The sequence below is a fragment of the Globicephala melas genome, chromosome 2, assembly GCF_963455315.2.
Source record: "Globicephala melas chromosome 2, mGloMel1.2, whole genome shotgun sequence".
Lineage (NCBI taxonomy): Eukaryota > Metazoa > Chordata > Mammalia > Artiodactyla > Delphinidae > Globicephala > Globicephala melas.
The window spans coordinates 91,911,520-91,930,687 of NC_083315.2; the positions used below are offsets into that span (position 1 = coordinate 91,911,520).

The 19,168-nt window shown below is 40.6% G+C and overlaps 1 protein-coding gene across 1 annotated transcript in view; it reads left to right on the forward strand.

The window, feature by feature from the left end:
• Nucleotides 1–19,168, forward strand: part of EHD4 (EH domain containing 4) — an 89,558-nt gene that overhangs the window by 14,803 nt on the left and 55,587 nt on the right. Inside the window, exon 2 of the mRNA XM_030843017.3 lies at nt 16,641–16,817. Coding sequence (XP_030698877.1) covers nt 16,641–16,817 — 177 coding nt within the window. The remainder of the gene's footprint in view (nt 1–16,640; nt 16,818–19,168) is intronic.

Below are 19,168 nucleotides of genomic sequence, written 5' to 3' on the forward strand. Positions count from 1 at the left end.
GCATTTCTCTAATAATTAGTGATGTTGAGAATCTTTTCATGTGCCTACTGGCCATTTGTATTTCTTCTTTGGAGAAATGTCTATTTAGGTGTTGCCCATTTTTCAATTGGGTTGTTTGTTTTTTGTTGTTGTGTCGCATGAGCTGTTTGTATATTTTGGAAATTAAGCCTTTGTCGGTTGCATCACTTGGAAATATTTTCTCCCATTCCATAGGTTGTCTTTTTTTTTTTATGGTTACCTTTGTTGTGCAAAAGCTTATAAATTTGATTAGGTCCCATTTGTTTATTTTTGTTTTTATTTCTATGGCCTTGGGAGACTGACACAAGAAAACACTGGTACAATTTATGTCAGAGAATTGTTGCCTATGCTCTCTTCTAGGAGTTTTATGGTGTCATGTCTTATGTTTAAGTCTTCAAGTCATTTTGAGTTTATTTTTGTATTTGGTGAGAGGGTGTGTTTTAACTTCATCAGATTTACATGTGGCTATCCAACTTTACCAACAGCACTTGCTGAAGAGACTGTCTTTTTCCCGTTTTATATTCTTGCCTCCTTTGTCAAAGATTAATTGACTGTAGGTGTTTGGGTTTATTTCTGGGCTCTCTATTCTGTTCCATTGACCCCTAAGTCTGTTTTTGTTCTAATACCACGCTGTTTTGATTACTGTAGCTTTGTAGTATTGTCTGAAGTCTAGGAGGGTTATGACTGCTGCTTTGTTCTTTTTCTTCAAGATTGCTTTTGGAAATTCAAGATTGCTTTGATTTTATGGTTCCATATAAATTTTAGGATTTGTTCTAGTTCTGTGAAAAATGTCATGGGTAATTTGATAGGGATCACATTAAATCTGCATGGGTAGTATGTTATTTTAACAATATTTGTTCTTCCAATCCAAGAGCATTGTATATCTTTCCATTTCTTTGAATCATCTTCAGTTTCCTTTATTAATGTTTTATAGTTCTCAGCAGATGTCTTTCACCTCCTTGGTCCAGTTTATTCCTAAGTATTTTATTTTGGGGGGCACGATTTTGAAAGGTTTTTTTTTTTTTTTTTACATTCCCTTTCTGATATTTCATTACTATTGTAAAGAAATACAACTGATTTCTATAGGAACATTGTTTTTAATTTTATGCTGTTATGCCTAATATTGCAGTGAATATTCTTGGCTATAAATCTTAGTATATCTAGCTTTTTTCTTAGAATAGCTGTCTGAGCATGAATTACTGCATCAGAAGTTATGAATATTTTTCAAGTTTATATATACTCATTTTTATACTAATTAATTTAATTAATTTATTTATTTTTGGCTGCATTGGGTCTTGGTTGCAGCACACAGGCTTTCTCTAGTTGCAGCGAGCAGGGCCTCCTTTTCGTTGCAGTGCAAGGGCTTCTCATTGTGATGGCTTCTCTTGTTGTGGAGCATGGGCTCTAGGCACGCAGGCTTCAGTAGTTGTGCACAAGCTCAGTAGCTGTGGCTTGCGGGCTCTAGAGTGCAGGCTCAGTTGTTGTGGCACACGGGCTTAGGTGCTCTGCAGCATGTGGGATCTTCCCAGACCAGGGCTTGAATCCGTGACCCCTGCATTGGTAGGCGGTTTCTTAACTACTGCGCCACCAGGGAAGTCCCTATATATACTCTTGACAAATGTACTTTGTGTGTGTGTGTGTGTGTGTGTGTATGCTGTATATATTAAATATATATGTACACACACACACACACAGGAGTGTCCGTGTGTGTATATATATTCCTATTCAGAAAAGTTATTTCAAATTAGACTCCCATTAGGGAGTCTAATATAAGGATTATTATTTCATTAAACCATTGATAAAACTAAGTATTACTATTAAAAACAAATAAATATGATAGGAAAAAGTTTCTTTTTTTTTATCTCTAGTGAAGCTGAACTCATAAAATATATAGCCAACATCTATATTTTTTTGTGAATTGTATATGAACTTGGACCAATTTTCATTTGGAGTATTAGTCTTTATCTTGCAGATATTTAAATATTTTACTCAGTAATGGCTGTCAGTCCTTTGTCATTGTTACTATAAGTTTTTTTTCCAGTTTGAGGTTTGCTTTTTTAATTTTTATGATAATTTTTGACGTGCAGAAATATGTAACATTTGTGGTCAAATCTAGCATTTTTTTCCTCCATAGAAGATGTCTTTTATCTCTCTTATGCCTAGGAAATCCTTGTTTATCCTAAGATTTAGAAAATATTCACCTGTATTTTCTTTTTTTAAATAGATTTTTAAAAATATTTAACTCTTTAATCCACTTGGAAGTAAAATCTGTTTTGAAAGTATTCTTGTTTTGGTTTTTTATTTTTTAACCTTGTTTATGGAATAATCCTATATATTCTTTTCCATTTTGGTTTATCCCAGGAGATTGGTTATAGTTCCCTGTGCTATACAGTAGGACCTTGGTGTTTATCCATTCTAAATGTAATAGTTTGCATCTACCAATCCTAAACTCCCAGTCCATCTCTCTCCCCCCACCCGACCGCCCCCTTGGCAACCGCAAGTCTGATCTCTGTCTGTAGGTCTATTTCTGTTTTGTAGATAAGTTCATTTGTGCCATATTTTAGATTCCACATATAAGTGATATCATATGGTAATTGTCTTTCTCTTTCTGACATACTTCACTTAGTATAATAATGTCTAGTTGCATCCATGTTGCTGCAAATGGCATTATTTCATTCTTTTTATGGCTTAGTAGTATTCCATTATATATATGTACCATATCTTCTTTTTTTTTTTTTTTTTTTTTGTTTGGTTGTTTCTTTTTGCGGTATGCGGGCCTCTCACTGCCGTGGCCTCTCCCGTTGAGGAGCACAGGCTCCGGACGCGCAAGCTCAGCGGCCATGGCCCACGGGCCCAGCCGCTCCGCGGCACGCGGGATCCTCCCGGATCAGGTCACGAACCCGTGTCTCCTGCATCGGCAGGCGGACTCTCAACCACTGCGCCACCAGGGAAGCCCTGTACCATATCTTCTTTATCCATTCATCTGTCAGTGGACATTTAGGTTGTTTCCATGTTTTGGCTATTGTGAATAGTGGTGCTATTAACATAGGGGTGCATGTATCTTTTTGAATTATGATTTTGTCCAAGAATATGCCCAGGAGTAGGATTGCTAGATCATATGGTAATTCTACTTCTAGTTTTTTGAGTAACTGCCATACTGTTTTCCATAGTGGCTGTACCAACTTACGTTCCCACCAACAGTAGAGGAGGGTTCCCTTTTCTCCATACCCTCTCCAGCTTTTGTTATTTGTAGACTTTTTAATGATGGCCATTCTGACTGGTGTGAAGTGATACCTTATCATAGTTTTAATTTGCATTTCTCTAATAATTAGTGATGTTGAGCATCTTTTCATGTGCCTATTGGCCATCTGTATGTTTTCTTTAGAGAAATGTCTGTTAAGGTCTTCTGCCTATCTTTCAGTTGGGTTGGGTGTTTTTTTGTTGTTGAGTTGTATGAGCTGTTTGTGTATTTTGGAGATTAAGCCCTTGTCAGTCACATCATTTGCAAATGTTTTCTCCCATTCCTAGGTTGTCTTTTTGTTTTCATTTTTGTTTTAATGATTTCCTTTGTTGTGCAAAAGATTGTAAGTTTGATTAGGTCCCATTTGTTTATTTTTGTTTTTATTTCTATTGCCGTGGGAGACTGATCTAAGAAAACATTGGTACAATTTATGTCAGAGAATGTTTTGCCTATGCTCTCTTCTAGGAGTTTTATGGTGTCATGTCTTATGTTTAAGTCTATAAGCCATTTTGAGTTTATTTTTGTGCATGCTGTGAGGTTGTGTTCTAACTTCATCAGATTTACAAGCAGCTGTCCAACTTTCCCAGCAACACTTGCTGAAGAGACTTTTTCCCGTTTTATATTCTTGCCTCCTTTTTTGAAGATTAATTGACTGTAGGTGTGTAGGTTTATTTCTGGGCTCTCTATTCTGTTCCATTGATCCGTATGTCTATTTTTGTACCAATACCGCACTGTTTTGTTTATTGTAGCTTTGTAGTATTGTCTAAAGTCTGGGAGAGTTATGCCTCCTGCTTTGTTTTCTACCCCCCCCCCAGGATTGCTTTGGCAATATGGTTTATATGGTTCCATATAAATTTTTTGATTATTCTAGTTTTGTGAAAAATGTCATGGGTAATTTGATAAGGATTGCATTAAATCTGTAGATTCCTTTGGGTAGCATAGCCATTTTAACAATATTAATTCTTCCAATCCAAGAGCATGGTATATCTTTCCATTTCTTTGAATCCTCTTTAATTTCCTTTATTAATGTTTTATAGTTCTCAGCGTATAAGTCTTTCACCTCCTTGGTCAGGTTTATTCCTAGGTATTTTGTGTGTGTGTGTGTGTGTGTGTGATTTTAAAAGGTATTGTTTTTTTACATTCCCTTTCTGATATTTCATTGTTAGTGTAAAGAAATGCAGTCAATTTCTGAATGTTAATCTTGTATATCCTGCTACTTGGCTAAATTCATTTATTAGATCTAGTAGTTTTTGGGTGGAGTCCTTAGGGTTTTCTATATACAGTATCATGTCATGTGCATATAGTGACAATTTCACCTCTTCCCTTCCAATTCGGATACCTTTTATTTCTTTTTCTTGTCTAACTGTTGTGACTAGGACTTCCAATACTATGTCAAATAGAAGTGGTGAGGGTGGGCATCCTTGTCTTGTTTCAGATTTTAGTGGGAAGACTTTCGGCTTTTCACCATTGAGTATTATATTGGCTGTGGGTTTGTCATAAATGGCTTTTATTATGTGAGATGTGTTCCCTCTTTACCCACTTTGGTGAGAGTTTTTATCATGAATCGATGTTGAGTTTTTTCAAATGCTTTTTCTGCATCTATTGAGATGATCATGTGGTTTTTAACTTTTATTTATGTGGTGTATCACATTGATTGATTTGTGTATGTTGAGCCATCCTGTGAACTTGGGATGAATCCCACCTTGGTTGTGGTGTATGACCTTTTTTATGTGTTGTTGGATTTGTTTTGCTAATATTTTGTTGAGAATTTTTGCATCTATATTCATCAAAGATATTGGCATGTAATTTTCTTTTTTGGTGTTATTTTTGCTGGTTTTGGTATCACAGTGATGGTGGCTTCATAGAATGTCTTTGAGAGTGTTCCCTCATCTTCAGTCTTTTGGAAGAGTTTGAAAATAATCAATATAAGTTCTTTGTGTGTTTGGTAGAATTCATTCATGAAACCATCTGGTCTTGGACTATTTTTTTAAATATAAATTTTTATTTATTTTTGGCTGTGTTGGGCCTTCGTTGCTACACACAGGCTTTCTCTAGTTGTGGTGAGTGGGGGCTACTCTTCATTGCAGTGCACGGGCTTCTTATTGTGGTGGCTTCTCTTGTTGTGGAGCATAGGCTCTAGGCACATGGGCTTCAGTAGTTGTGGCACGTGGGCTCTAGAGCACAGGCCCAGTAGTTGTGGCGCACAGGCTTAGTTGCTCTGCGGCATGTGGGATCTTCCTGGACCAGGGCTTGAACCCATGTCCCATGTATTGGCAGGCGGATCATTAACCTCTGCACTACCAGGGAAGTCCCTGGTCTTGGACTTTTGTTTGTAGGGAGTTTTTTTTAATTACAGATTCGATTTTACTTTTAGTGATCAGTCTATTCAAATCATCTATTTCTTCTTGATTCCCTTTTGATGGGCTGTATATTTCTAGAAAGTTGTCCATTTCTTCTAGGCTGTCAAATTTGTTGGCATATAATTGTGCATGGTATTCTCTTATGGTGTTTTGTATTTCTCCGGTATCAGTTAAGATTTCTCCTTTTTCATTTCTTATTTTGTTTATTTGGGTTCTCTCTCTTTTCTTGGTGAGCCTGGCCAGAGGTTTATCAATTTTGTTTACCCTTTCAAAGAACCAGCTCTTGGTTTATTGGCTATTTCTGTTGTTTTTTAAATCTCAATTTTATTTATTTCTTCCGTGATTTTTATTATTTCCTTCCTTCTGCTGACTTTAGGTTTTGTTTGTTCTTCTTTTTCTAATTCTTTTAGGTGGTAGTTTAGGTTGTTTATTTGAGATTTTTCTCATTTTGTGAGGCAGGCCTGTGTCACTATGAACTTCCCTCTAAGAACTGCTTTTGCAGTATCCCATAGATTTTGTATGGCTGTGTTTTCATTGTCATTTGTCTCAAGGTATTTTTTAAATTTCCTTTTTGATTTCTTCGTTGACCCATTGTTTTTTTTAGTAACATGTTGTTCAGTCTCCATGTAGTCGTTTTTTTTTCTCATTTCTTTTCCCATGGTTGATTCCTAGTTTCAGGTCATTGTGGTCAGAGACGATGCTTGAAATAATTTCTGTACTCTTAAATTCATTGAGGTTAGTTTTGTGCCTTAGTATGTGGTCAGTCCTAGAGAATGTTCCATGTGCACTTGAAAAGAATGTGTATTCTGTTTTTTGGGGACATAATGTGCTGTAAATATCAATTAAGTCTAACTGTTCTATTGTATCATTTAGGATCTCTGTTGCCTTATTGATTTTCTTCTAGACAATCTGTCCATTGATGTGAGTGAGGTGTTAAAGTTTCCTACTATTACTGTATTCCCATCAATTATGTCTGTTAGTATTTGTTTTATGTATTTGGGTGCTCCTACATTACGTGCAGTGCATATATGTTGATGAGTATAAAATCCTCTTGTATTGATCTTTTTATCATTACATAGTGCCCTTCTTTATCTTTCTTTATAGCCTTTGTTTTAAAGTCTTTGTTTTCTGATATGAGTATTGCAACTCCTGTTTTCTTGTCATTTCTGTTTGCATGAAATATCTTTTTCCATCCCCTCACTTTCAATCTATGTGTGCCCTTTGCCCTAGGGTGGGTCTCTTACAGGCAGTATATTGTAGGCTCTTGTTTTTTTAGTCCAGTCTGCCATTTTATGTCTTTTGATTGGTGCATTCAGTCCATTGACATTTAAGGTAATTATTGATGCACACATATTGCCGTTTGAAACCTTGTTTTCCAGTTGATTGTTTCTTCTTTGTTCCTTTCTTTTTGTGGTTTAGTTCCTTTTATTTTATGGTTGTGTTCTCTTCTTTTTGGTTTTTGTGAATCTATTGTGTGTTTTTAATTTGTAGTTGCCCTGTTTTTCAAGTATGTTAACCCCTTCCTCTATCTGCTTGCTTTAGACTGATAGTCATATGGGCTCAAACACATGCTTAAAAAAAAAAAAAAATCTGCATTTTCTTACTCTCCTTCCCCACATTTTATGATTTTGATGTCCTTTTTTACATCTTCATGTTTATCCTTTTGATGTTCTTTGTGTTTATCATCGCTTTCACAAATAGGTTTTTTTTTTTCTTTCTTTTTGATCTGTATACTGGCTAATTTAAGTGATTTACTTTCCAGTTGTGATTTCCTCCTTCCTATATCTTCCTGCTCCTTTTCTATTTAGAGAAGACCTTTCAATATTTCTTTTAGGATAGGTTTAGTATTGCTGTATTCTTTTAGTTTTTACTTGTCTGAGAAACTCTTTATTTCTCCTTCTATTTTAAATGATAATCTTGCTGGGTGGAGTGTTCTAGGTCACATGTTTTTCCCTTTCAAGACTTTGAATATATTTTGCCCCTCCCTTCTGGCCTGCAGTGTTTCTGTAGAGAAATCAGGTGATAGCCATATGGGTGTTCCCTTGTAATTAACTCTTTGTTTTTCTCTTGCTGCCATTAGAATCCTCTCTTTATCTTTAATTTTTGCCATTTTTATTATAATATGTCTTAGTGTAGGTCTGTTTGGGTTCATCTTGTTTGGGACCCTCTGTGCTTCCTATATCTGGATATCTGTTTCCTTCTTTAGATTTGGGAAGTTTTCAGCCATAATTTCTTCAAATACATTTTCGATCCCCTTTTCTCTTTCTTCTCCTTCTGGAATCCCTATTATGCATAGACTGACCCACTTTATATTATCCCATAGGTCTCTTGTATTGCTTTCATTTCTTTTTTTTCATTTTTTTTTTAATTCTGCTTTTTGTCTGCTGTTTTGATTGGGTAGTTTCCATTATTCTATCTTCCAGATCACTTGTCCTTTCTTCTGCATTATTCATTCTGCTATTCAATGCTTAAGCTCAGCTTTCATCTCAGCAAATTAATTTTCTAATTTTTCTTGGCTCCTCCTTTTACTTTCTAGTTCCTTTTTACAGTAATCTGCATTTTTGTCGATAGCCTTTCTTAATTCCTTCAGTATTTTCATTGCTTCCTTTTTGAACTCGGTGTCCATTAGACTGAAAAGGTCTGTTTCATTGTTTGTTCCTTCAGGGGAATTCTCTTGGTCTTTTAACTGGGCGTGGTTCCTCTGCTTCTTCATTTTGCTTTTATTTCTCTTACTCTGTGAGTTTAGGAGAAACAATTATTTACCATAGTCTTGGAGGGCTATTTATATGAGGGAGCATCCCTGAATAGCTTGTGGGGGTTTAATATATTTTTGCGCGAGGGCTGTTTTTGGTTTGGATGCTTGCTGTCTCTTTCCTCAGCATGTGCTGGCCATTTCCCCTTGATAGCAGGTGTGCAGGTGCGGGGCCTGCCCACGGAAGTATGCTGCTTTTGATTCCTGTAAACTTCCTCTCCCTTTGTTCTCCTTTCCTTCCTTTCCCTTGCTTCCACCCTCCTTCCAGAGCAGCATGGAAGGTGGAGAGGAGCAGCTCCAGATGATGGCATAGGTTAGACAGCACTGTGCCTTCAGCGTATCCCAGCCTGAAGTAGTTTAAATTCCACTCATAGCTGGAAAAATAGAGGTATGAAAGGCTTTACCCAGCAAGTTCCAAATACTTGGTCCAACAGGCCATTCCAGTTTTTCTTGGTGCACTCCCTTAGAGCAGTTACAAGGATGATGTTATCTGAACAAACAGTCCTGGTGATAATATGTCAATGATTTAACTAAGGGAAAACAAAAATGAAAAGAAAAGTTAGGTTTCACACTTAAGGAAGACATAGAGTTTTAAAATGGAAGTGAAGCTTGGCCTGACTTAGTTTTTCAATAACTCAAAGAAGATTAAATATTTAAAGTAATCTTGTAATAACTTTTAATGGAATATAATATGTAAAAATACTAGATCACTGTGCTGCACACCTGAAACTAATATAATGTTGTAAATCACTATAATTCAATAAAAATAAATAAATAAGCTAAAAACTTTTTAAAGTAGATGCTTCCTCAGAGATATTTATCTCAGCATTATTTATTTATTTGAAGTATAGTTGATGTAGAATGTTGTGTTAGTTTCTAGTGTACAGCAAAGTGATTCATATATATATATATAAACTCTTTTCCAGATTCTTTTCCATTATGGGTTAATACAAGATATCGACTGTAGTTCCCTGTGCTGTACTGTAGGTCCTTATCTATTTTATATATAGTACTGTGTATCTGTTAATCCCAGGCTCCCAATTTACCCTCCCCCCTGCCCTTTCCCCTTTGGTAACCATAAGTTTGTTTTCTATCAGCATTATTTTTAATAGCAAGAAACGGGAAGCTATTTCAATGCCCAACAGAAAGGAAATGGCAGGCTAAACTGATGCATACTCACCTCAGAATAGTATGCAGCCATTAAAACTTGTGTTTTCAAATAATTTTTAATGGTGTGAGGAAAAACTAATGGTGAAAAGTCTAGATGCAAAATTGTTTAAATGCTTTGATCCCAATTTTATAAAGAAAAAATTATACCTGCAGAAAATGACTGGATGGAAGCATATCAAAATGTTCAAATTAGTCATTGTCCTGTATTAATGTGGTCCTGTGCAAGCTGCTTAACTTGTCATAAGCGCAGTTTTCTCTTCTATAAGCTAGGGATAAAAATACCTGCTCCAGCAACAGGGAGGGTGAAAGGATAAAGCCTATGTGTGAAATGCCTTATAAACTGTTGTTTGTAAGATTATTATCATTATTATTAGTATTTCATCATAATCTGTTGTTTGGTGGTGTCTACAAGCAGTGGTGGTAGTGGTGGTGGTGGTGGTACTCATTGCTAGGAAATAATGATATATTCTGGACCATTTTTATAAGACTTGTGATAATAAATGTTTGATTCTTCTGGCATTTCCATTTCTTGGTATTAAACATGAGGATAAACAAAAGAAACTGCTTTAAAAACATTTCTAGATTTAGGACAAATCAGAGTTGAAAGACTAACACTTTCTTTTCAGTCCCTTTCCTAGTGAAATGGTGGGTCAGGTATTATCAATCAAAAATACATTGTGTAAAACCTTCCAACACATTATAAATTGAAATGTATTTAAATTCATAGCCCTGGATTTAAAAATCAGGAAATAAAACTGTTTTTCTTGCTGAACTCAAAAGTCGTATACTTTAGATATTTTTTTCACAACTCTGTGGTTTAAAACCTTAGTAATGCTCAAAGGAACAAAATGACCGTTGGAGTTAAATGCTCTTTTAAAAAATGTCCCAAACCACAGCAATGAATTAAACCTCTAAACTCTCTGCACAGATGCCATTGTATGCACAAATATTTTAAAATCTCATTTAGCGTTACACAAGCCATTTCTCTTTCTCATTTCTGGCTTGAGAATTTAAAAAATATTGCTCATAAAACACCCCAGATAGATGTGCCATATTGCTTTTTAGAGTGCTTACTTAATGATGGAATACCAACTAAAAAGTCTTAGATTTGTGTATTTGTTATGATTCACAAAACCCATTCCTGTAAACACGCCTGTTGGAGGTTGATAGCCTCTTAAGTTCTGATTTAGGGCAGGTAGTGCTCTCACAGGACTAAGAGAAATCCTAGGTTCTAATAAACGATTTAATCTATTCGAACCTTTGTTTTCTCATCTGTAAAATGGGGGGTAAAAATAGCACCTACCCCATAAGGAACTTAGGATTAAATAAGTTTATTCATATAAAGACTTTAGTACATAACAAGTTCTCAAACGTTAGGTATATTACTAAAATAATTAATGCCTTTTCCATTATTTCAAGCACAAGTGTGACAGACAAAACCCAGACAGAATGCATGGGTGAATACCCAGGGGAGACGAGGTTTGCAGCTGGAATTTTGGATGTCTATCATTGAGTAATGTGCCTCTTCTAGCTTGTTTGTTTGCTTGTTTTTTAGTTATTCTTAAGCTCGTCTTTGAGAGGATGGTGCTTGGGTATGTTGAGGGACTTTTCGTGGTCTTGAAGATTTTTGTTCTTCCCCTGTCACAAATGACAATTTTTTTTTTAGCACCTTTATTGGAGTATAATTGCTTTACAATGGTGTGTTAGTTTCTGCTGTATAACAAAGTGAATCAGCTATACATATACATATATACCCATATCTCTTCCCTCTTGCGTCTCCCTCCCTCCAACCCTCCCTATCCCACCCCTCTAGGTGGTCACAGAGCACCGAGCTGATCTCCCTGTGCTATGTGGCTGCTTCCCACTAGCTCTCTTTTTTACATTTGGTAGTGTATATATGTCCATGCCACTCTCTCACTTCGTCCCAGCTTACCCTTCCCCCTCCCCATGTCCTCAAGTCCATTCTCTACATCTACATCTTTATGCCTGTCCAGCCCCTAGGTTCTTCAGAACCTTTTTTTTTTTTTTTAGATTCCATATATGTGTGTTAGCATATGGCATTTGTTTTTCTCTGTCTGACTTACTTCACTCTGTATGACAGACTCTAGGTCCATCCACCTCACTACAAATAACTCAATTTCATTTCTTTTTATGGCTGGGTAATATTCCATTGTATGTATGTGCCACATCTTTTTTATCCATTCATCTGTCGATGGACACTCAGGTTGCTTCCATGTCCTGGCTATTGTAAATAGAGCTGCAGTGAATACTGTGGTATATGTCTCTTTCTGAATTATGGTTTTCTCAGGGTATATGCCCAGTAGTGGGATTGCTGTGTCATATGGTAGTTCTATTTTTAGTTTTTTAAGGACCCTCCATACTGTTCTCCATATTGGCGGTATCAATTTTCATTCCCACCAACAGTGCAAGAGGGCTCCTTTTTCTCCACACCCTCTCCAGCATTTATTGTTTGTAGATTTTCTGATGATGGCCATTCTGACTGGTGTGAGGTGATACCTCGTTGTGGTTTTGATTTGCATTTCTCTAATTAGTGATGTTGAGCATCCTTTCATGTGTTTATGGGCAATCTGTGTATCTTCTTTGGAGAAATGTCTAGGTGTTCTGCCTATTTTTGGATTGGGTTGTTTGTTTTTTTGATATTGAGCTGCATGAGCTGCTTGTATATTTTGGAGATTAATCCTTTGTCAGTTGCTTCATTTGCAAATATTTTCTCCCATTCTGAGGGTTGTCTTTTCGTCTTGTTTATGGTTTCCTTAGCTGTGCAAAAGCTTTTAAGTTTCATTAGGTCCCATCACAAATGACAATTTTTTCTATGAAGTCAAAAAGAAATTTTCTAACCTAAGCAGTGGAAGAAGAAAGACGCTGTCTACATATAGCCTTGCATGAAAGCAGCTCCTTGACCTGGGCTGAGCACAGCAGCCAGGGTGCCAGGAGCCACTTGGATGCAACCGAACCATGGCCCTCAGCAGACAGGGACAAAGCAGTGTCAGGTCCCACCACCCCCTCTGTCCAGCTGCTTAGAGTCCAAATGTCTGCCCCTTTTTTCATTGATGACTTGGCTGGAGACTCTTGGGAGCAGTCACCACTGGAGTTAGCAGCCCTCTCTGAGTACACAGGAAGAGGAGAGTGAGGTGGACCCGGGGACAAAACCCAGCCCAACGCACAGGATGCTCGTGCAGTGGGCTCGCTGACTCTGAACTGTAGGGGAGTCTTTTCTTGTTCCTTTGAATTCCTGTTACTGCAGATAACACCACAAAGTCTCTGGAACTTGTAGCTTTGGGAAAGCCTCTGAGGTGTCCAAAAAAAAAAAAGTAGTATCACAGTTGATCAGTGTCATGCCTGTGGCTGGGTGGGTAACCCGTTTCGGTGCATCACACCTCAGATCCACTCAGACTCTTCCTTTCAAGGTTGCTGGGTTTGAACCTCATCTCTTCATTCTCACTTTGTTCACATCAGATACTCTGTGTCCTGGCTGTTCTTAGTTCCCTCACCGCATGTGACACATGCCTGCCTGCCCAGGGGTGTGACTGAAGTATATCTGAGTTTCACAATCCCCCAGCGTCGCAATGCATTTGTTTTCCGTTTGGGGAGGGTGTCTTTTTGGCTACTCCATGCAGCCTGTGGGATCTTAGTTCCCCGAACAGAGGCTGAACCTGGGCCCTGGCAGTGAAAGCGCTAAGTTCTAACCACTGGTCCACCGGGCAAGTCCCTCAATCCCCCAATGTAAAGACTCTTCTGGGCAATCAGCTGAGAGTGTCATGTATTAACTCATGTATCTGACAGGTCCTACTCGGGGTCCCAGAAGCTGGGCGTTATGTGGGACCCCAAGGCTATGGGGCTGAGCCTGGTATAAAAGCAAAAGCCTCCGGCCAGGAGGAAGGAGCTCCAGGCTCCCAGTCCTGCATGGCCACTCATGAGTTTGACCAGCAACAAGCCCCTTTTTTGGCTATCTTGGCAAGCCAGCCATTGCTGTTAACATTGACTCTATGGGAAAGTGCCTGTCAGGTTTCACACCAACACTTGGACCTAACCTTTTTGTGAGTCGTGCGCTGCAGGAAGCCTGGTGACATTGGCTGCTGACATCGGCACATCTCCCCAGTTGTCCCCCTTCCTCGGTGTCTCCCACAGGCCTCCTGGCACTGCCTCATCCAGGCGATGGGGTGTGGAAATCTAACTGCACGTGGGATGGGTGTGATCTGGACTTGACTTCTAGCTTTGCTGTTGAATGGTTTCAGACTTAAGATCTCAGAGTGGCTGTAAAACTTAAATTTCTAAATTCATATGTGTATGTGAAATCCACACATTCTGCATACGCTCTATAAGTGCTGGAGTTTCACAAAATGTGCGATGCTCTCACTGTAGCTTTTATCAGTATTTCTAAGATTTGTGTGGAATTTCATAAGAGATTATAAACATGAACCTTTCTGCTCCTAAGAATATTTACTAGTCTACTAGGTGCCTGAAAAAGTTTTGAGATTTTTAAAAAATTAAGTTTCAATATGTTTTGAAAAATAGCATCTTCTCTCCCCAGCTTTTCTCCAGGGAGAATGGGGAGAGCTGGCCCCTTGTTGTTAGGGCAGCCCAGGGACCATGCAGGAGGATGGTTTGGAGAGCTCTTTTCCCTCACTTTGGAGGAAATAATTGGGCCATAGTGCCTTATGGAGGCACCCTGAAACTCCCCTTGTGCGCCTCATCTCTGAACAAACTACCAACTGAAGCCCAGGTTTAAACATATCTGGAGACAGCACAAGACCTAGAGTCTGACTGCCTGCATTCCGTTTCCACTGAAACACTTACTGTGTGACCTTGGGCATGTTGCTTAGCCTCTCTGGTGCCTCAGTTTTCCCACCTGTAAAATGGGGGTAATGTTAGTATACACCAGGTAGATAGTGTATACTACACCAGAGTATTGTACTACACCAGGTAAATAATGAGAACAGTTGACTTTTGAACAACACAGGTTAGGAGTGCCAACCCTCTGAGGAGTCAAAAATCCACATATAGCATATGGTTAGCCCTCCATACCCACGTTTCCTGTGTATCCTCAGTACTTCCACATCCACAGATTCAACCACCTGTGGACCATGTAGTACTGTAGTATTTACTACCAAAAAAAATCCACATGTAAGTGGACCTGTGCAGTTCAAACACATGTTGTTTAAGGGTCGACTGTACTTGGTGAATGCTGGGTGCTGTTATCTGATTTTTTTCACATTTACTCTAAATTTAAGGGACATATTTAAATGCTGTGTCTATTCTGGTGCTCTACAAGTTCATAGACATGTAGAAACTTTAGATTTAAAAAATAAAAAGATCAAACGTTTAGAGTACAGCCTGCTAAGAGTGCTAAATAATTTCAGTTTTATTTACAGAGAAAAAATGAGTCTAAAGGGTGGCTTAACTTCTTATTCTTAGAAAAATGGCAAAATGGTGTTGGATGGTTGGTAGTTCATTCTTTCCCTCTAACCCTGGAAATAAAATCATAGGTTCTGGGCTTCAATTTGATCAGTCAAGACATTTTAGAAACAAAAGAAATGGTTCAGGACCAAACAGACTGTAAGCTGCAGGAATGGGGAGTTGGAGAAAGTTGTGCATGTCTCTGCCCTCAGCCTCCTCCCAGGGTGAAGGATCATCTCCCTGGCAGGGCAGGGACAAGGCTCTGTCACCTCAAACAGGCATTCTCTTCCACCGCCCCCTCCCCCAGTTGCCGTTCACTGTCCCTGCCAAGTGTTCTCTGAAGGTGTTGGCGTTTCCACCTGTTGCTTGGTGATTAGTGAAAAGTATTCCAAAATACTCCCTCCTTATGTTCCCCTTGGTTGCAAAGGAAGGAGGGAGTTGTCTTTGCATCCCCCATCCCGTTCCATCCATATAGGCATACATATACCTAAGTGTGTCCCTACATCCTGGAAAGGAAATCTTGGTGGGGAGGAAGGGAGGGGCTCTGACTGGCTTCAGCTAAATGATGTGCTGGTGGAGGTAGGGGGGAGCTATGTTAGGACACAGCCATTTCCCACAGAGAGCAGACTTTCCCCATAGCTCTACCTCTGGCTCCCTTGCCCCACGCCAGCCATGCCACTGAGCCAGTCCTATGCCCTGTAGCACATCAGTTGGTCTCCTCAGCCCCCTGGATGAACATGCTCAGTGACATCTGCTAGGGCCACTGTATGCAGGTTAAACTGCATGAGGGCACCTGGGCAACGGGGCATATGGGGGTAAAATCCAGCGAGAGTCCTGCTCACTAAGCTGTGAGCCCTGGCACAGGGCTGGGTCTGCCTAGAGGAAGGGGCATCTTTTTCCAATTTGCACAGAAAGCTAGGGATGACCCTGGTAATATCTAATCCGAGCCCTCCCCTTAGCAGTCTGCATTGCTGCTCAATTCTTTGGCAATCATCTTCCATGGTCATGACTTCCAGGATCCCAAGGGAGGCTTTTGGGGCCACACTGACTGCCAGTGATCAGGAAGGAGATGGTTCATCATTTCATTCACTACACTGGGTGCCCTTTGTGGGCAGGCATAATGCTGGGTCCTGGGAATATATATCTGGCCATAGATACGGGCCTGCCTTCAAGGCCCACAAACAGAGAAGTGCAGCACCCACAGTGAGCACCACGATGGCCACAGGCTCAGGGTGCCTGGGGCCCACAGAGCAGGTGTCCCCAACATGCTAGAGGGACGGGGACGCTTCCCTAAAGGAGGTGGGCCTGAGCAGGGTCTTCCAGGATGCATAGGAGCTGGCTGAGTACTCCTCTCTGGGGTAGTATCTATTGTGCCAATGGAACTGTGACCGGGGATGGCTGTGCTGAGCTAAGGGCCACTTTGAGAAGGCCCAGCAGGTCTGCAAGATGTCTGCCTCTTTCACTAGGCTCCTTACACTGGGGGAAAACATAGGTCTGTAGATTCTAAGCTTTGAAAATTCATTATTAGCAAAAGAGTACAATGCCAGTCATTCTCTTTTTCTTGGGGGTTATGTTCTAGGTTTTCAAATGATTATGTTACAAATTGGTAGCCCCAGGAAGCTTTCTGGCCTCTTGCTTTGTAACCACATGCTAAGTTTCTTTTCTTTTCCCCCTCTCCCAGATACTTACTGGAGCAAGATTTCCCAGGCATGAGGATTGGTCCAGAGCCCACCACCGACTCCTTCATCGCCGTGATGTATGGGGAGACTGAGGGCAGCACCCCAGGGAACGCTTTAGTCGTGGACCCCAAAAAGCCATTTCGAAAGCTTAGTCGCTTTGGAAATGCTTTCCTCAATCGGTAAGGACCATTTGGTCAGGTTGTTTAAGCCTGTTCTTGGAATTCTTGCCCATTACACGTACAGGTCCAAAACCAGAAGAACAGAGCATGTGTGTTCTGAAAGAGAGAAGTTATGAGAAAATTCACTATCATATTCAAATACTAGAAAAATTCTCTTAGGACGCGATCATTTATACTTACTCTGGGTGACTTCAGAGGGCAAAGCTAAGGCCCAGGTTTGGACATTATGAGGCCACACAGTATAAGGAACAAATTTCTAATAATTTGAGCCTCACAGAAATAGATCAAGTTGCCTGGTGAGGTAGTGAGCTCCCTGTGGCTGGCAATGTTACACAGTAGCTGGATGACCGCATCTCAGGCATCGTGTGCTGGGGCCTCCTGCACAGAGAGCTGAACCCAGAGGACCACTGAAGTTCTCCTGACACCCAGACTTAGTCTTGGTTTTTCCAGGACTGGTCACCCCACCTCCTTGGCTGTCCCTTTTGCTTCTCAGTCCCATGCTTTGAGCTGCTTCCTCATTCATTAGAGCAAGGCAGGGGAGGTAGAGTCAGAATACACAAAACGTTAATTTTGTTGCATGGTCATTATTTCACAGATGTGAAGTTGTAGGATAGCTGAGGTTCTGTCTTGATTGGAGATGTGTATTATTTGTACTAGCTTTCACCAGAGTTCCCAATGACACAGTGGGGTACAGGACAGAGGACAAGCTAGCAGGCTGTCCTGGATGCAGCTCTGCACTTTCAGGCACCACCTGCTCTTACCTCCCCTTCCCTCTTCTTCTTTGACACTCCTAGCCTATTTTTTTAGAATTAACTAATTAATTTATTTGTTTATTTTTGGCTGCGTTGGGTCTTCGTTGCTGTGCGCGGGCTTTCTCTAGTTGTGGCGAGCGGGGGCTATTCTTCGTTGCGGTGTGCGGGCTTTTCATTGTGGTGGCTTCTCTTGTTGCGGAGCACAGGCTCTAGGCGCGTGGGCTTCAGTAGTTGTGGCACGCAGCCTCAGTAGTTGTGGCTCGCGGGCTCTAGAGCGCAGGCTCAGTAGTTGTGGCGCATAGGCTTAGTTGCTCCGCGGCATGTGGGATCTTCCCAGACCAGGGCTCGAACCTTTGTCCCCTGCGTGGGCTGGTGGATTCTTAACCACTGCACCACCAGCGAAGCCCCTAGCCTATATTTTAAAATGCTTTTCTCTTTCTTCTTTCTTGTGTTCCCCTCACCTCTCCCTTCCCCTCTTGTAGGAGTCTACCTCTTTAGACTGGTTGGTTGCGGGGAGTGGGCTATGGGAATGCAGAGCCAGGGAGGGGTCCTCCAAACCCCTTTAGGGAGGCATGGAACTAGAGCTGACAGATAAGAGACTTGAACTGCACTTCTACTTTTTAGATTAAAAAAAAAAAGGAACAGATCCTCCCCGCTGACTGCTGTCTTGCCAGAGGCTGAGGTGCCTGATCGCACAACTCCAGGGTGCGCCATTCACAAGGACTGTGGAATGAATGACGTGCCCAGGTGCTGTGCAGTGGCTCTTGCCAAGAGTGGCCCAGGCGACCTCCACAGGCGCCTCTCTAGGGATCTGTACTCTCCTCTAAGAGCTTGTTTATGCTCCCAGAGCAAATCAAAGAAGGCATCCAAGGGGCACCAAGGGAACTTGGCCGCGGGATAAATAGAAATGTACAGATGATGTAGATGGAGTCGCAGAGAAATTCCATCTTGTTGCTGGTGGTGATTGGCAGAATACTGTCCAGATGACTTTTTCCACCTGCAGAGTCTCTCCTCTAGCAGAAGTCCTCCTCAACTCCGGGGCAGCCTTTGTTGGCACCAGCGTGCCTCCTTGTAAGAGAAATAAGGGTTGAGCCCAGGAGGGAGAACACCAGAGGGTCTCTCAGGACAAATGGACCACAGCTGAGGGGAAGTGGAACAAGAAGCTCCCCCCAGCAGGGCCCCCCAGGAGCCGTGGTCCTAGGGCAGGCAACAGCCAGGCTTCCTGTCCCAAGACTGGCCCTGGAAGGTTCCGGAGGCCCTGGAAAGTGCAGGGCACAGGATCCTTCTCCATGAAAGGCTGCCTGGAGTCCCTCAATTTCATTACCACTGTCCTTAGTCTTACTTTCTTTTTGCCTAACAAAGGCTCAGAAAAGAAATAAGCTGCCACCTTTTTCGAATTCCCATGTTATCAAGTCTGTATTCACAAGGGAAACACTAGAGAGAGTGGCTACTGGCTTCTTTTATTTTGACAGATGATTTACTTCCCTAACAAATTTATTTTTTCTTAAATCCCAAGCATACAGCAGATGAGAGTAGAAAAGAAGCATTCAGGAAAGACTTTGTTTTTTGGGGTTTTTTTTTTTTAAGTCTTTATTGAAT